Below are 15,397 nucleotides of genomic sequence, written 5' to 3' on the forward strand. Positions count from 1 at the left end.
TCCAAAGAGGGAGCTAATTTTTTAATATTACAACATACTTCAACAGACTGCAAGAACCTGGTAGGATTATTTCTAACTGGGTATTTTCCCGAAACTAACTTATCATGAGATTACTTAACAGGGAACTGATCTGTCATTCAAATTTTGTGAAAAAGAAAGATTTTCAGTTTTTTTAATGTATGCATGTCATATCTTACTTCACAGAGAAGGAGAGAATCTAGTAAAATATTGAGATGGGTGACTAGACTTGTACCCGACAGGCAACAGTTCTGTCAGTCATTCTATGACTATGATTACTCATACGTTTATAGAAGCGTTTATAGAAGCTTGGCGTCAGTGTTAGTTCTGGTGTGTGTTTGACTTATGCAAGATGCATAACATGAGCAAACTTAGAGTGGTATAGAATATCAACCACAAAAACTAAACTTCCCTCGATCAAAAAAAAAAAAGCAGACACCTAACCTCTACAAAATGTTCACAGTAAAAAACTAAATTTCATTCTTCATAAAGAGTAAAAATATATTTTGTACAAAAAAAGAGACATATACAATAAAATGTTCGCAAAAGTTATCAATTACAAAATCACAAAATCCCACTTTCCTGACATAAAACATAAAATAAAAAACAAAAAATAAAAACATGCACTAGGTAAAGTGTCTTGAAGAAACCATGAGCCTGAATCTAGTGATGTCAGAATTTGCCGGTGTTGATAAAAGTGTGTTCTGTTCATTTCCAAATCTCAAAGACTTATGATGAATTTTTATTTTTATGTTTACTAGAGTTACATATTCTGGTGGGTAAAATGCTAAGGTGATTTGCGGCAAGTTTTCAAAGGTGAATACTTGTGAGATAGTGTGTGAGTCTTAGCGACCATATAAAACAACAGGTGGAGTGAATTAAAGGAAGGCTGGTTTTACTGTGGAGTCAATACAGGTGCTGTGTCACATGCCAGTGTTACACCTCATGGCATAGCTAACTTACTATGTGCACACGGACAAGAGAAGGGCTCCACTTTACAACAAAACGACCCTCCAAATACAGAATTCTTCACATTACTGCAAAAGAAAATAGCAACTGGCATGTGAACACACCTGGCTCAATAGTCGGGGAAATTCCTTACCGAATTCCGTGAGAATAAAAAAAAAAACACAGACTGTTTGATAACACACACAGGTTGAAACAAATTCATACACCAAGGTCAAAGTCTGTTATAACACTGATAAATAACAATACTGAAACAAGGGAAATCTGTATGGGGACACTGCCATAAATTCTTCCAAAGTTTTGGAAACCAAAGATGTAATATTACCATGTAGTCGACAAAAGGCTGCCTGTGAAAGATACACAGTCGGGTATACCTAACCCGAACTGTAAACAATGCCTACTGGACCATAACAGTCATGAAATATTTGCCGTTGGTATTGGCAGAACTCCTTCCAGCACCATTAAACAGTTAGGGGTCTGCTGTGAATGAAAATTACCATAAATCATGCCTTTTGTTTCAGAGCAAATATATCAAATTCTATCTTCAAAATCATACAAGAAATTATTCCAATTCTCAAGTCTACACAATTTTTTTCAATAAGTTAAAATTTATTGTACTTTCAAATTTTTTGTCCATTTCTGCAATTATTTTAGACTAAAAAGTTTAGTTTTACTGTTAATGACTTCAATATCTAAAATTTCATTGATTTTTTTTGGATAAAAGATGATTGGACTTCAAACTTGTGAATGAGTTGAAAATAGGCGACCAAAAGTCCTTCCAAGTTGGTTGAAAGATAGCAACAGCTGTGAGCTCAATGACACTGTTGAAATAAGGAGGATGCAATACAGATTGTATTTCGTCACATACAGCATTTGTTCTCATTAATTTTCGTCAAACAAATTTTGTGGACGACTTTTGACAAATATGTTGCTCCATAAAATCTCTTATCAAAACAGATCATCATACTAGTGGTGGAAACCAAAACATTGCAAGTTTGGGAATTACTGACATGAAATGTATACGCATATTGTTTTTATTATATCATTATAGGTATAATGGTATCGTCCCCTTCATCAAGTTATCCCGTCTACTAGACTCATTTTTCCCATCAATACCACCGTCACCACCGTCTTCTACATATTTGGCACTAAGTGTGTGGCATCTTTTGTCAAATAAAAACAAATACTAAATACAAAGGAAGTTGTTAGTGTAACCTACCCACTATAAATGTCTTAAGACGTCATGTGTGGGAAAACATGAAAACAGTCGGCTACTTAGGACGGTTACACCTTTAATTTCTTGTGCTATACCCTTCATCCCGAACCTTTAAGTTTTCACTATAATTTTATTAAAATTAAGTGTTACAAGGTAACAAAAATCTTGTGAAATGTTCAATTTCCTAAACAATTAGTACAATTTTGATCGAAACCCAAAGAAAACACTCAGCCTTGAAAACTTTGATCAATACCTGCTGTCCCCATCTTACCAAAGGTATGCTCTGTATCTCATTAATTTTCAAATTTTCATATTTGTTTGCATTTTTGCAAAATGCACAACACCCTAACACGTAACATTTGAAAAAAAAAAAAAACGACTTATATTCAAAACCGCATATTCATATTTGAGATTTCAAAAGTAAATGTTAAGTTTCTATATTTCTATATTACATCACGGTTGAAATCCAAAACTCTGAAGATCTGTTACCAACATTTGAGATGGTTGCTTTACATCAATATTTGAACTAAATTGAAGAATTTCCTGTTTAGAGAGTCAAGTTTTCCAAGGTGAATTTCATATCAAATATCAAATGTGCATATTAAGTTCTTACCTATACAACTTGTACAAGTTGACATAATGAGTTACAATGCTTGCCAGTTGCTGAATATTTTATAGAGGCTAAATCATCAAGCTAGAGTTTAGAAATTTAAAGTTCAGAAATCTAGAGTTTAGAAATCTAGAGTTTAGAAATTTAAAGTTCAGAAATCTAAAGTAGAATACACAGGTTTATCAAAGTAATTAATACTTTATTTAAAACTTTTTAGTTATAACCAACTCCATACAGGAAACTATTAAAAGTAAATACTTTTCAAGTTTTCCTCTGAACCGGTAGCAAATTTTTGTCCGGTATCTCGTTTCCTTACTGAGTTTTTGAACACATTTTCTGTTCATAATATATACAGAGTACCCCTGTATAGACTTACAATACTAGTTCATTCGTGTTTGTTTTATTTGTTTGTTTGTTTGTTTGTTTTTCTTAGATATCTGGTTTTTTGATTTGGAAAATGAGAAACTGTGGAGTAAAGGAAAGTTACTATGATTAGGCCTTTAACAATGAATATATTTTGTGTATTTCTTTATTCATTATTTTTTGTTGTTGTTGTCAAAATAGTCTTGTGTACAAACACAAAAGGGGTTAATAGCAAACATGGTAACAATGTTAATCTTATGAGTTTTCACATACTTCCCAAAATGTTGATTTTGCTTTTCAGCTTCTTTGTAATCAGAATCCACAAAACAATTTAATTCTTGGTAAAAGTTTCTATAGGACTACTGCTGTGTTTAATACTTTAGTAGGATATCATGATATTTTGTAGTGGAAACACGAAACCTTTCCTGTACTGCAAAGCTGTTTTAAAACCCTCAGCTAATGCAGTAATCCCTTTAACTGATACACCATTCATAATGTATTTTTTTAAGGTCTAACTTTAACAATTTTTATTTGTACTTTGTTTGTTTGTTTTCTTCATTTGTTTGTTGTTTTTGTTGGATTATGGTTTTCAGTCAGGGGAAACAGGAAAGCTGTGATACAGGAAAGCCGATGGTAATTCACTCAACTGATGCGGCTTTCTTCTATGTTCTCAATCTACAGTAATCCTTGTTTCAAATATTTGATCATGATTTACTTGCCGACTCAGGTGTCACATTCTCAAGAATTCTTACCTTATATATTACACAAGGCATGGCAGAGAAAAAAATACCTATCCTTCAACACTATCTAGGCCTGACCATTAGACAGGGAGATCACAATGACAATATTTTGGTTTGGTACCACAATATTTGTGGTCCATGTTTGCCCTTTGGCTGGCTGTATTTTAAAAGTAAACATATTTTTATGCCTTTTTATGTAACAGAGATAAGATCTGATATCATTAAGTTAACCTGAAATTTAAATATGTATCCAGTAACCATACACAGAAGGGAGAGAACACGGTAACACCCAGTCAGAAAGACAAAACTGAAGGGTTTTTGGCATTATTTTAAAAAGTTAACTTTGAATTTTTAAGGAAACAAACTGACACACTTTAGGTAACTTCTAATCTTAAAGCACAACATTGTTCATAAATTTGAGAAAATAACAGAGTATTATTACAGCTCTACAAAAAGGGTAGAAATTAATACACACATTCAACTTGTGAAGTACAGTATACCAAAATTAGAAAATCTATCTACATAGAAAAATTACAACTATTATCAAAAAATACTACAACCTACGATAGCCATTCAAGTTTACATCTGCTTTTTATAGAATATGAATGACAAATAAGAAACTCATCCAATACATGAATAAAATATTTTTTTGAAAAACTCAACAAACACTGAAAGTTGGTAAAATCCCATTATCCCCTACCCTCCACCATTTCCAAGTTTCCAAGTTTCCTCTAGCTTACAAGGCCTATTTTTAATATGAATGAACAACAAACAAACAAATAAATAAACAATCAAACAGACAAACAAGCAAACAAGCAAGTAACAAATGTAAACAATTCAAAATAAAAGTTTCACCTAGTGTCAAACACTTTTTTGTACAAATATTCACGTGCTCATCATAATATCGTGTTTGAGCTAAAGGAACAAAATAACTATACAAAGATTTACATATTTTTGAAATGAATTATAACATATGGACTTTTTGGTCAATATTATTTGTCTAAAATGGCTACTTGTATTGCTATTGTGGTATGAAAGTCATAATATGGCAGAAACAGTATGTTTTATTTGCTGTTTTTCACTAAATTTCATCACCAAATTTCTTTTCCTGAACTATACATATAATCTATCAAATATATTGAATTAGTTGACAAAACATTTACATTATGTGTTAGATTTATTCAAAACCTTATTCCTATTAGTTTTGTTTACAATCAAATTGAAATAAAATAAAATTCATACAGAAATGTGAAAACTTTTGTGCTCCAAATCTGGCGGGAAATGACTGAACCGTATATATTTACATATTGCAAGTATACAATGTGACAGAAACATCTGTTGTCGTACAATAACACATCAGTTTGAGGCTGAAACCCAGATTGTTAGGGTTATAACTGTCAAAATTATGGATTTAGTGTTTTAAACAGCACCCATCTTATTCACAACTAGTTTGATAGAGAAGCGCTTGACAATATCACCTGGCTAAAGCAGATGTCATCATAACCTTACTAAATGAAACTATTATCTCTTGTAAAGTATATGAAGCGCTGAAATTATGAACTACAAGCCATCAAAACCATATGTATTCAACACAGAATGAGCAGTACAACAATATGTTAGATGTTACAAGTGATACATCAAACTGTTAGCTGTCTGTTGCTAATGTGCAAGTCTGTAGCATTCACAAAGGTATTGATTTACCCATATTTCTTTCTGTTTGACAGTTCAGTATGTGATTGTAACAACACTCCTGTTCCTATAAAACTCAACCTAAAATTCTGTCTCTAAACACCTTTTTTTTTAATCACCTTGATTTCTCTCACTTAAACAATTCCATTCTTGATCGTACTAATTCCTTCTCTATAGTAAACACAACTATTTTTTAATCAAACTAAAATTCAGTCTCTCTAAACAACACCTTTTTAATCACCTTGATTTCTCTTACTTTGCAGTTCCATTCTTGATCATACTAATTCCTTCTCAAGTAAAACACAAATATTACCGAATCAACTGACAATTCCGTCTCTAAACAACATCTTTTTACAATCTAACAAAGTTTATTTCATTTGACAGTTCAGTTTCTTATCATATAAATTCTGCTCCAGTAAAACAGCAGATATTTCTGAATCAACCTAAAATTTTGCCTCTCAACAACACCTTTTTATAATCTCACAAAAATCTCTCCATTTTACAGTTCAGTTTCTCATCACACTGTCATCTCTTCTCCACTAAAACTCAACAAATATTTTGAAATCAACTGGAATTCTGCCTCTAAATAACACCTTTTGATAATTTCACAAATTTCTTTTCATTTGTCACTTCAGTTTCTATTCACACTCGCAATCCTTCCCCAGTAAAACCTTGCCAAATATTAAGGAATTGACGTCAGGTTCAGCTAGGAACTGTTTCTTGTAGCCTCTCACAATGACATCAAACAATATTTATTCATATTGAAATGTGTCAAATTGTTATTTTGATGGGAAGGAGTATTTTTTTTAAATATTCTAGGTTGTAACAAATAAAATTTTATAGTTGTAGCTGATCTAGTAACAGGTGATCTTTACTTGTATATTGTTTAAAGATAAAATTTTTTAGGTCAAATTCATTTAAATTCTCAGTCTAACTTCCAAACTAAAACTGAAATATTCTTATAATGCTACCATTATCATAATCTCATGTTTCTTGTCTATTTTTACGTGACAAAAGGTACTCTTATTTTCATGGAATTAAAAGACAACAAAAATATAATGAAAGTCATCAATCAAGTTATTCGATATAAATATTGTTATTTTATAGTTCAGGTTTCACATCTATGATTCATTAAAATACAAAATAGGACTAATAAATTAAATACTCATTGGAAATATTTTGGATCAAAAATTGAAAACAAACTTGACACTATTTTGTGGTATAAACACTTTGCGTAACCTCTTCAACTTGTTCACCTACGTTGATTTTTTTATATCTTTAATATTTCAGATATAAACTCTTTTCTAGTACAATATCTTCAATATATTTACTACATGCAATGAACTGAAGTGACTTGGTTCAAAATACATTCAGAAAGTAGCTAAATTTGAACAGTCATGGGAAAATTGTGATGGAAAATACCTGCGTGTAAGTGTTAATGTGGTTGTGTGCACACGATAAACTTACAAGCACACAGTTGGTTGTGTAAAACTGACTACAGGAGATTGTCAAAGGTTGCGTACACTCAACAGCCTACCTAACAACGGCAAACTTTGAATGAATTTAGCGTAAGAAACACTTGTAAGTGTTAAAATAAATGATTTATACTGTATACAGGAGGTTCTAGGACCCTTGAACACCCAACGATGACAGTAAGGTGATGGTTAGATAAACAAAACCACATGTGCTAGGCGCTGTAGTCAGCTCAACTTCATTGTGATTCTTAAGTCATGTTCTACAACACAGTAGAATTACGTGCACAACAGCAAGGTACAAATACAGAAATTGACAAATTTTGCACATTGACTGTCAAAAATTTCAAATGTGGGGGAACTGAGAAGTTTTTCTTTTCTGATTATTCAGGAAATATTGTCTATTTCTTAGTAGATTTTTTCAAGAGAACACAGGAGTGTAGTTCGGATTATACTATATGTACACGCCATATTGCCTTTGTACTTAGCTATGCACCTGGTTGCCCCTGCCCTTCATATGATGTATTTTGAAGTGGTAAATTAACAAAATTTCTGCTTAATATCATCTTTCATAAAGTAATAAAACTGACTGAAAACAGCAAAATACGTAACTCATTTTAAAAACTTAGTTAATGCCAGAAATACTAGTCATTCCTTCAGAATTTGAAAGACAGACATCTCAACAATATTTCTGAATTTTGGAAATGATCACAAAACCTTTACTTTGATGTAAATTGATATCAAAATAACATGAATAGAAAACACTAAAAAAAAGTAATGCTACTGCTTAATCCAAAAGAACTACTGGCTAGTCTGAAATTTTCATGATACAAAAGTTCTGTAGCCAGGAAACATATGAAAAATTTAAATGTGTACCTGATTTTGCGAAACCAAACTTGGGGCTTGCTAAGTTTTGCAACTCATTCAAAAAATGTTGTTCAACTATACACATATTTGTAAAAATTTGCTTTCGACTAAAAAAAACAGTAGTTTTATAATTATATGTAGTTATGTTAAAGTTCACAAAATAGTGATCAGTTAATTGTATATTGTGCAAAGAGAACAAGTCCGGAATGACAATGGATCATCAGATTTGCTAACTGAGGCATTGTAAACATGTTAGACAGTCAAAATTCATTGACTTCAACAAAAAAAGAATCATAAAGTTTCGGCTCTGTGATCATAGAAAGGTTGGAAGTTTGGGAAAAAATGAACACAAACGCCGACAGTACTGAGGTAGTTGCTCACAGTAGTTATTAGGGGAACTCATATTTGTTATATTCCACAAAGGAGAGCTTAATTTCCAATTTATCCTGTTTCTGAACCCTGGTTGCAATTTCGCTGAACTTGATTTTTAATATCTAATAGCCCTCAATCTCCTGTCTCCAAGTGTTGTCAGCGACAAAATCTCATCTAATACCTCAAAATAGCCATTTAATGTTTCTGAATGAAGTTAGATCCAGTTCTGTGTTCTGAAGCTTCTTTAGATTATTTCTGGTTCAATGCTTGGTATAAGCACTAGAAATTGTCTACAATTGTTTTCCTGTCTCTCTTGACATCCTAGTGGTGGACTAGAGATGACAGCCAACATATGAATAAACCAATCATGCAATAAGTCAGTCTTAACCAGTTTGTTACATTTCTGACACTGACTCCAAAAATAATAGATCAAATTTTCAGTGAACATTTTGCGATTTTTGCACTTGATTTTGGACAAAACTTGTGACAAGTAACAAATGGATGCCATTACCAGCAAAAGTTTGATAGTTTTCCAGAAAAACTTTGCAAAATTGTAAAAATTTAAACGTTCAACTTAACATCCATTACAAGGGAAACATGGCTGCCAAAATACCCTGCAGTAAGAAATGGACACTGAATGCAAGCAGGGTCCAAATGAATCATCCGGTAGTGCATATATTCATTTCATATTCCTAACTGTGGCTGCCAGTCGCTATAAATTTAGTGATAAAGTGATGATAGAGAAATCACTTACGATTTCTGACTAAGACTGTTTAAACCAAAAATGAAACTCATGATTCGTCAGGGGTACAATCAACCACAAGATGTAAATACGATTTCTCTGGGGAGAGCTTTGCACTTAGCGAACCTCATTTCTCTTTGTTGACAATACATGAATTATTCGCCGAGTTATAACTGTATGTATTCAGCACTGTATGTGAAGGGCTACATGTTTCAATTATCGTGTATCTCCAGAAAAACCACTTACTTATAAACTCAATAATATGTTTTAAAACCAATAAAATACATAACCAGTGTTAGAAAAACATGATAATTCATTTCTGTGTACAAAATCAAACGATCAAAACAACTTAAATCAAATTCACGATGATTCGCTGTTTCCACAAGTAAATGATTTTATTTTGATAGAAATTTGTCAATGAAAATATTACAAATTAGCTCAAATTTACGATGATAAATATTTGTATTATGCTAATTTCATTAATTTCCCATTATTAATCTAATAATGTCAGTGAACACAGAATTTGATCAATCATTACACAGACATGAACAACTAAAACTTTCTCTCTTCTAGCTTGTTTTTCTTTAAAATTTTTTATTTGTTTTCAATCTGTACAACAAAAGAAACAAATTACTTGTAGGAATGCCATGACAAAATATATATATTTGTTATTTCTACTATTTTAAAGCATAGGAATTATGAAAATACTTTGCTGGCTACGGTAGAAGTCTACTGTCATTCCCAATGTTTATTTCCTGAATGCCAGACTACATTGATCAGTATAGCATACAGAATACAAATTTAAGTCTTTCCAATTACCGCTAATCTGAAACTGTAGGTTAAAATCATTTTTAAAAATGATAAAAATAACTTGTATGTCCAGTGCATGTAAAAAAGTAATAAATGACAACAACTGAGATCTTGAAAACATCACATAGGTGAGTCTTTTTCATGTCCTTTGACTCATGACTAAATTTGCCACTTAGGAAAGGTGTGAACTGAGAATTTTAATTTTTTGTTTTTTCAGACCTGATTCACTGTTAAGGTGTCTAAGCATGGATTTTCATTGAATAGGCAATTACATTGATTCTGTGCACGTCGATAAAACAACCAGAAAGGGAGACAATATCCCAGTAAAAATGGAACAGAAAAGAAAATAATTACAGATCTGTCAAAACAGGGATAGTATAAATGCCACCCGTTACTTTTGATTTCTACACAATCATTATTGTTTGTATAGTAAGAACTCATGGCCTGTATCAGGCATGTGAAACTAACGTTGTATTCACAGCTTGTTTATTTTATCGGTCTAAATTGTAATTTTTAGCGATATTTGTGTGTGCCTATTGACATGCTCAGAAAATATTTGTCAAGGTGATCAATATGACATGCAGTTATGACAGGCGGATTCATTTATTCATAAAATACACCCAAGTTTTCCAATAACAGCGATCTGGCTATCGGCCTACACTATGCAGCTGTGACCAGTGCATATAACCCTGCCTTTCTAAACCTATTCTTCTAATTAGCTAATGCAGGAATAAACTTTGACAGTCACTCTGACTTGTAGCTTAAAATTCTACATTCAACAAAGTTGTTCCTCAAAATAAACAAATAAACAATAAGATTAATATAATTTTCTGTCATAAAAATGTTTGTATAGGTTTGCTCACATTGTACAGCTTCTCAATACATTATTCAACAAAATAAACTTTATTTTGAAAGACTTTCCAGTATTTGAACACCCTTTTGGATGAAAAGGGCTAACGTATAATTTAGTAAGAGGCACCGTGATCAAAATAAAAGCGGCCCTTTTCTAGTGTATGATTGAAACACACAGTAGAAAGTTACAAAAAAGTGACGGGTCACTATGATGAAAAGTGTACCGCCTTCTCAGCGTGGGTAACCATACTGACACAACATAAAGATTGAGAGCTCTGAAGACAAATTTGGGTTTTGTTCTACTGTTTCTGCATGACTGACTTGCCAAAATAATGGGACAGACACACAAAGGATAAACGTGAGAGAAAGGATTCCATGTGACAGAAATTTACTGTTTGCAACACACCTCTAAAACCTTACAATAGTGAAGAGTGAAAGGGCTGTGAATCTAAGACTGTTTTAAAAATCTGTGATCAACGAACTGGTTGTCCACTGAGAGCTGCTAAGGTTTTACACAAGACATAAACTAAAACCCTCGCACTGCTTGACGTCCTGGCTTATCATCAATTTTCTCAGTTGAGACCCATTGTAGCTATAAAGACCTAAAACTTGAATAACATGTCATTAATATCATTACCCTTTAATTAAAACCATTTAAAGGCTGTGATTAGTAAGTTTTCCAGCACACTCTAGGGTGACTTTCCTTTTATTAGTGCGTTATGAAAGTTAACTCATAAAGCACTGAATCAACTTGTTTAAGAAGCAATATCATTCACTGGATGATCTTTGTCTATTATATCTATATACTGTATAGTCTTTGCTGGGAATTCACGCTGAGAAATGCAGATAGAATTTCCACCAGTGTCCGGATATCTATTAATTGGGGAACGGAATTACTAGACTTTTGTATGTATGTGTGTATGTAGGTATGGAAGGGGCCTATAAATCCCTATTAACAAGGCAGCTTTCTCTATAGTGATGTGTCTGTACAATCCCAAGCAACGAAAACAATGTTTTGTTCACACTGATTTAATCTGTGTTTCTGAACTACAAAGAACAGTGGCAGATTGAATGGATTTGTTGGTGTTGGAAAAGCCCTGTGAATGGCATCAAAAACACTTTTGTTCTTGAAGGACTACAACTAAACAAACAGTATATATTCATTCCAGTCAACACGGCAGGGCTGGGGTACTCCAACATTCCCATAGCAAAGTTTACATACTGTTCGATAACTGGATACTTTCTGCTTTTCAGGGACGGATCTACTCAAAGGGGGAATATTGCTGATAAAACAAAAAATAAAAAGTAAAGAATTTCTCTCCTGAAAAGCACTTGACCGGGGTTTGTGTGAACAACGTGGAAAACTGAAAAGTGGCATATGTTTCAACTGAGCTGGAACGATGAGCAAACAAAGTTCTACTTTCAGACTCTGCCCGACAGCAAATCAAACAAAAAAGCACGGAAATGGTAAAAAGCAGCAGAATTGATGGTATTTTTCTCACACAGCTGAGACTCAGAAATACAGACAGCTCGTGTTTTGGAAAACCAAACCCTATCACAAGTACAATATATGTAGTACTGATATTTTAGGTGTAAAATCACAGGTTTAATATTTTAAAGAAATGTTTTGATTTTCTGACAATGAGGCCTTGAATGCAATGCTCCAATGAGAAAGAACAATACAGAACAGAGTGACACATCGTGTACTAACAAAAGCTACTACAGTACTTCTAACCTTCACATCCAATATAACTGAAATTATTTTAACGGATATTATTCCAGTGTTTTCCTACAGACACTCCAAGAAATTATCCCAACTGACAGCATTTCGATAAACTTTACATTACTATGTAAATCTCATCTCGCGATGTCATGTTACTTGTTTCTTGTTCTTTATAAAAATGACGTTATCGTCAGTATAATCCAGAGCTCCGACTTCGCTAATCAGATTCAGAGAAAAACACTCAGTATTCCGGACTACGTTTGAGATGGAACAGGTACCATCTTTCTTCATTGTCGCGGTAACGAGTCACCTCCACAAGGATAGAAAGTAAAACAATTTGCGGCAAATATCTAATCAGGATTATTAGGGAGCCCATAAAAATACTATCAGTCTTATCAAGAAGTGTTAAAGTACGATCAACATGAAACGGAATTGTTCTCTAGGGGGTAGGGGCATGTCTAGTCGGTAATAGAAACAAAAACAAACACACTGAATACGCCCAGTGGAATATCCCGTGGCAAATACGTAGAGATCGGGCTCTGCTTTGCTGTCATTGCACATACCGGTTTCAAAATCGGTGTATATTTTTGTGGACTGTTGTTTATACTGATCCATTTACATAGGGTTAGAATACATATTTAGAATGACAATAAAAACAATAGGCCACCTTTTCACCTTGGTCGTAAACTTTAACAGTCACACTACATTTGGAATTTTTTATAGCCACCTTTAAAAGTCGCACTACCCGTCCAACTTGATCATCATGACAATCACGACAATAGTCAATAGAGCGAATACGGGTTTCTTCAAATCTTCTAAGGGCTCACACACGTAGTGTTTCTACGCACCTCCGTGATGATGAATAAATACATAAAAAACGACTTTTAGAGCCACTTACTTTTCGTAATCTGCTTTGCAGTACAACTTTCGGTCTTTGAAGTAACAAGAACGCGAAAGAGGGGACTGGCATATACTACACTGCAAACACTGTTCGTGCCATGAGTTTTCCATGACCCTCATAAGAAATCTGTCTTCTATTGTTTGCTGACACCCGGCGCATACTTCCTTACATGATTTTGTATTTTTCTTCAAACTACCATCTCCTAATTTAGAAATGAAAGAGTAGAAAAAATAAATTTCAGTTCCTCTTTTTTTGAGATAAATAGAATAAAAGAAATGTTCCCGCCTTGAGTTTGAGACAGGCGGCTCGTGTATTTTACGCAGTGACCGCAAACTTATTCTAACGGTGCACCGAAATGAGTAACACGGGGGAGAATAAAAAACGTAGCATTAGTCCACGGTTGATAAGTATGAATGATTTTTATCAAAAAATCCTTCAAAGTCAACGGCAGTATGCGAACATAAAATGTGATTTCGAAGTAAGACATTCCCAACGATGTTCTTCGCAGGAAGATATGCATCTCAGGCAGTTTTTGCTCACGTCAAGTATACTTTCTTACTGCATGGTGTACTAGTAATTTGTTAAATTAACGTGTATTAAATAAAAATATTTTAAAAATCCAACTAAATAAACATCGTCTTTGCGTACGCCCAAAAATATAATTCAACAAAACCAAAATCCAGAAAAATATCAGTATTCGCTATAAGCTTACGTCTTATGAACAATATTTGTTCGGAACTTGTGTGATTGAATAATATCTGCAAATGTCACAAAACGTTATACATCCACAAAAAATGCAGTTTATAGGTTTCATACCATTATAAATATAAACCTAATTTAAAGAACCCATACTTCGTAATAATTTTCCGTTGCCGAAGTGAATAAGAAGACCTACCTATATCAACCGTCGCTTGGACGTAGCCGCCGTTCACTTGTGAGTTCGTCTCTTCCATTTTTAACGCCATATCGGCACACACTGCTGGAAAATCGCTAACGGATTTCGCCCTTATTGTCGTTGTATCCTGCACGTAAAATAAAAACATAGCCAGTGATATTATTCCCGGCAACATTCCCTCTAAAATTAGAGGCCCATGATTTCTTTTTTTTGGAAAATACAATAAATTTGTCTCGCTGCATCATATCTGTCAAAACATCAGTTGTACGTCAACGTTCGCTACCAAAATTGTAAACGGGGTTGTATAAACAAAGCAAGGTGGTCGTACCTGGCAGAAAGGCATGAAGCTATAACACCGTTGACCGAGCAGGTCCGTGCCCTCGGCGAAATCTGAGCTAAGACGATTTCGAGTTGTACGCCAATCGGACGAAGTCGAGTGTGCACCGATAGCCGCAGTCTATTCTCTCCAGGCCGGTGAGTCGACTTCACTACCGAAGTTTTACAGAACATGCACGTCACACCTGCTGCAATACTAAACCCGTACGTCCGTGTCCACTATGAGAACTGTCCAAACAAAATAAACAGTGGGAGTGTAAATCAACTTTTTATATTCAGCGGTTTCAGGCCAGTTGCTCTGCTCTTGTTGATTTAAATTCCGCAAAGGAGAAGCAGTGAGACTAGACACACGTTAAGATGGGCAACGTGAAAGTTTAATACCACTATACCATGTTAACATTTCCACTATGAATGGATAGGTACCTAATACCTATTCACATCAAACACTTCACAATTATTAATCCGCGTGACGGATTCTCGGTGAAATTTTAACATAAAATCTTACAAATATCAAAATAGGTCTTGATAAAATTATCTAAAATATTTTTTCATTATAGTATATTTTTAAAATGCAAATAATTATGATAAAAAATGTGATAAGCTGAACTACTTACGTTTGCGGAATGATATTTTACGGGCGGTAAACAATACCGAGGCTACTACACGTCCTGAGATTTGTTAAACTAGAATTTACAAAGGGGCGGGACGTTAGTTCCCTGCTCGACAAAAATTCGCAAGGGGGAATTTTTCTGATTCCTTTGAATAGCATGCACATCATGGACAAAATTTATTGCAGGGCAAACGTCATCATTATCTCAGGTGTTG

At 33.7% G+C, this 15,397-nt stretch overlaps 1 protein-coding gene across 1 annotated transcript in view; it reads right to left on the bottom strand.

The window, feature by feature from the left end:
* LOC144441114 (LIM homeobox transcription factor 1-alpha-like) overlaps positions 1 to 14,679 on the bottom strand; it is a 77,954-nt gene extending 63,275 nt beyond the window's left edge. The window contains exons 1-3 of the mRNA XM_078130643.1: positions 14,565 to 14,679; positions 14,237 to 14,363; positions 13,339 to 13,543 (exon numbers count right to left, since the gene is read on the bottom strand). Of these exons, the coding sequence (XP_077986769.1) occupies positions 13,339 to 13,543; positions 14,237 to 14,363; positions 14,565 to 14,579 (347 nt within the window). The 5' untranslated portion in view covers positions 14,580 to 14,679. The remainder of the gene's footprint in view (positions 1 to 13,338; positions 13,544 to 14,236; positions 14,364 to 14,564) is intronic.
* Between the last annotated feature and the right edge of the window lie 718 nt (positions 14,680 to 15,397).

The sequence above is a fragment of the Glandiceps talaboti genome, chromosome 10 (assembly GCF_964340395.1).
Source record: "Glandiceps talaboti chromosome 10, keGlaTala1.1, whole genome shotgun sequence".
Lineage (NCBI taxonomy): Eukaryota > Metazoa > Hemichordata > Enteropneusta > Spengelidae > Glandiceps > Glandiceps talaboti.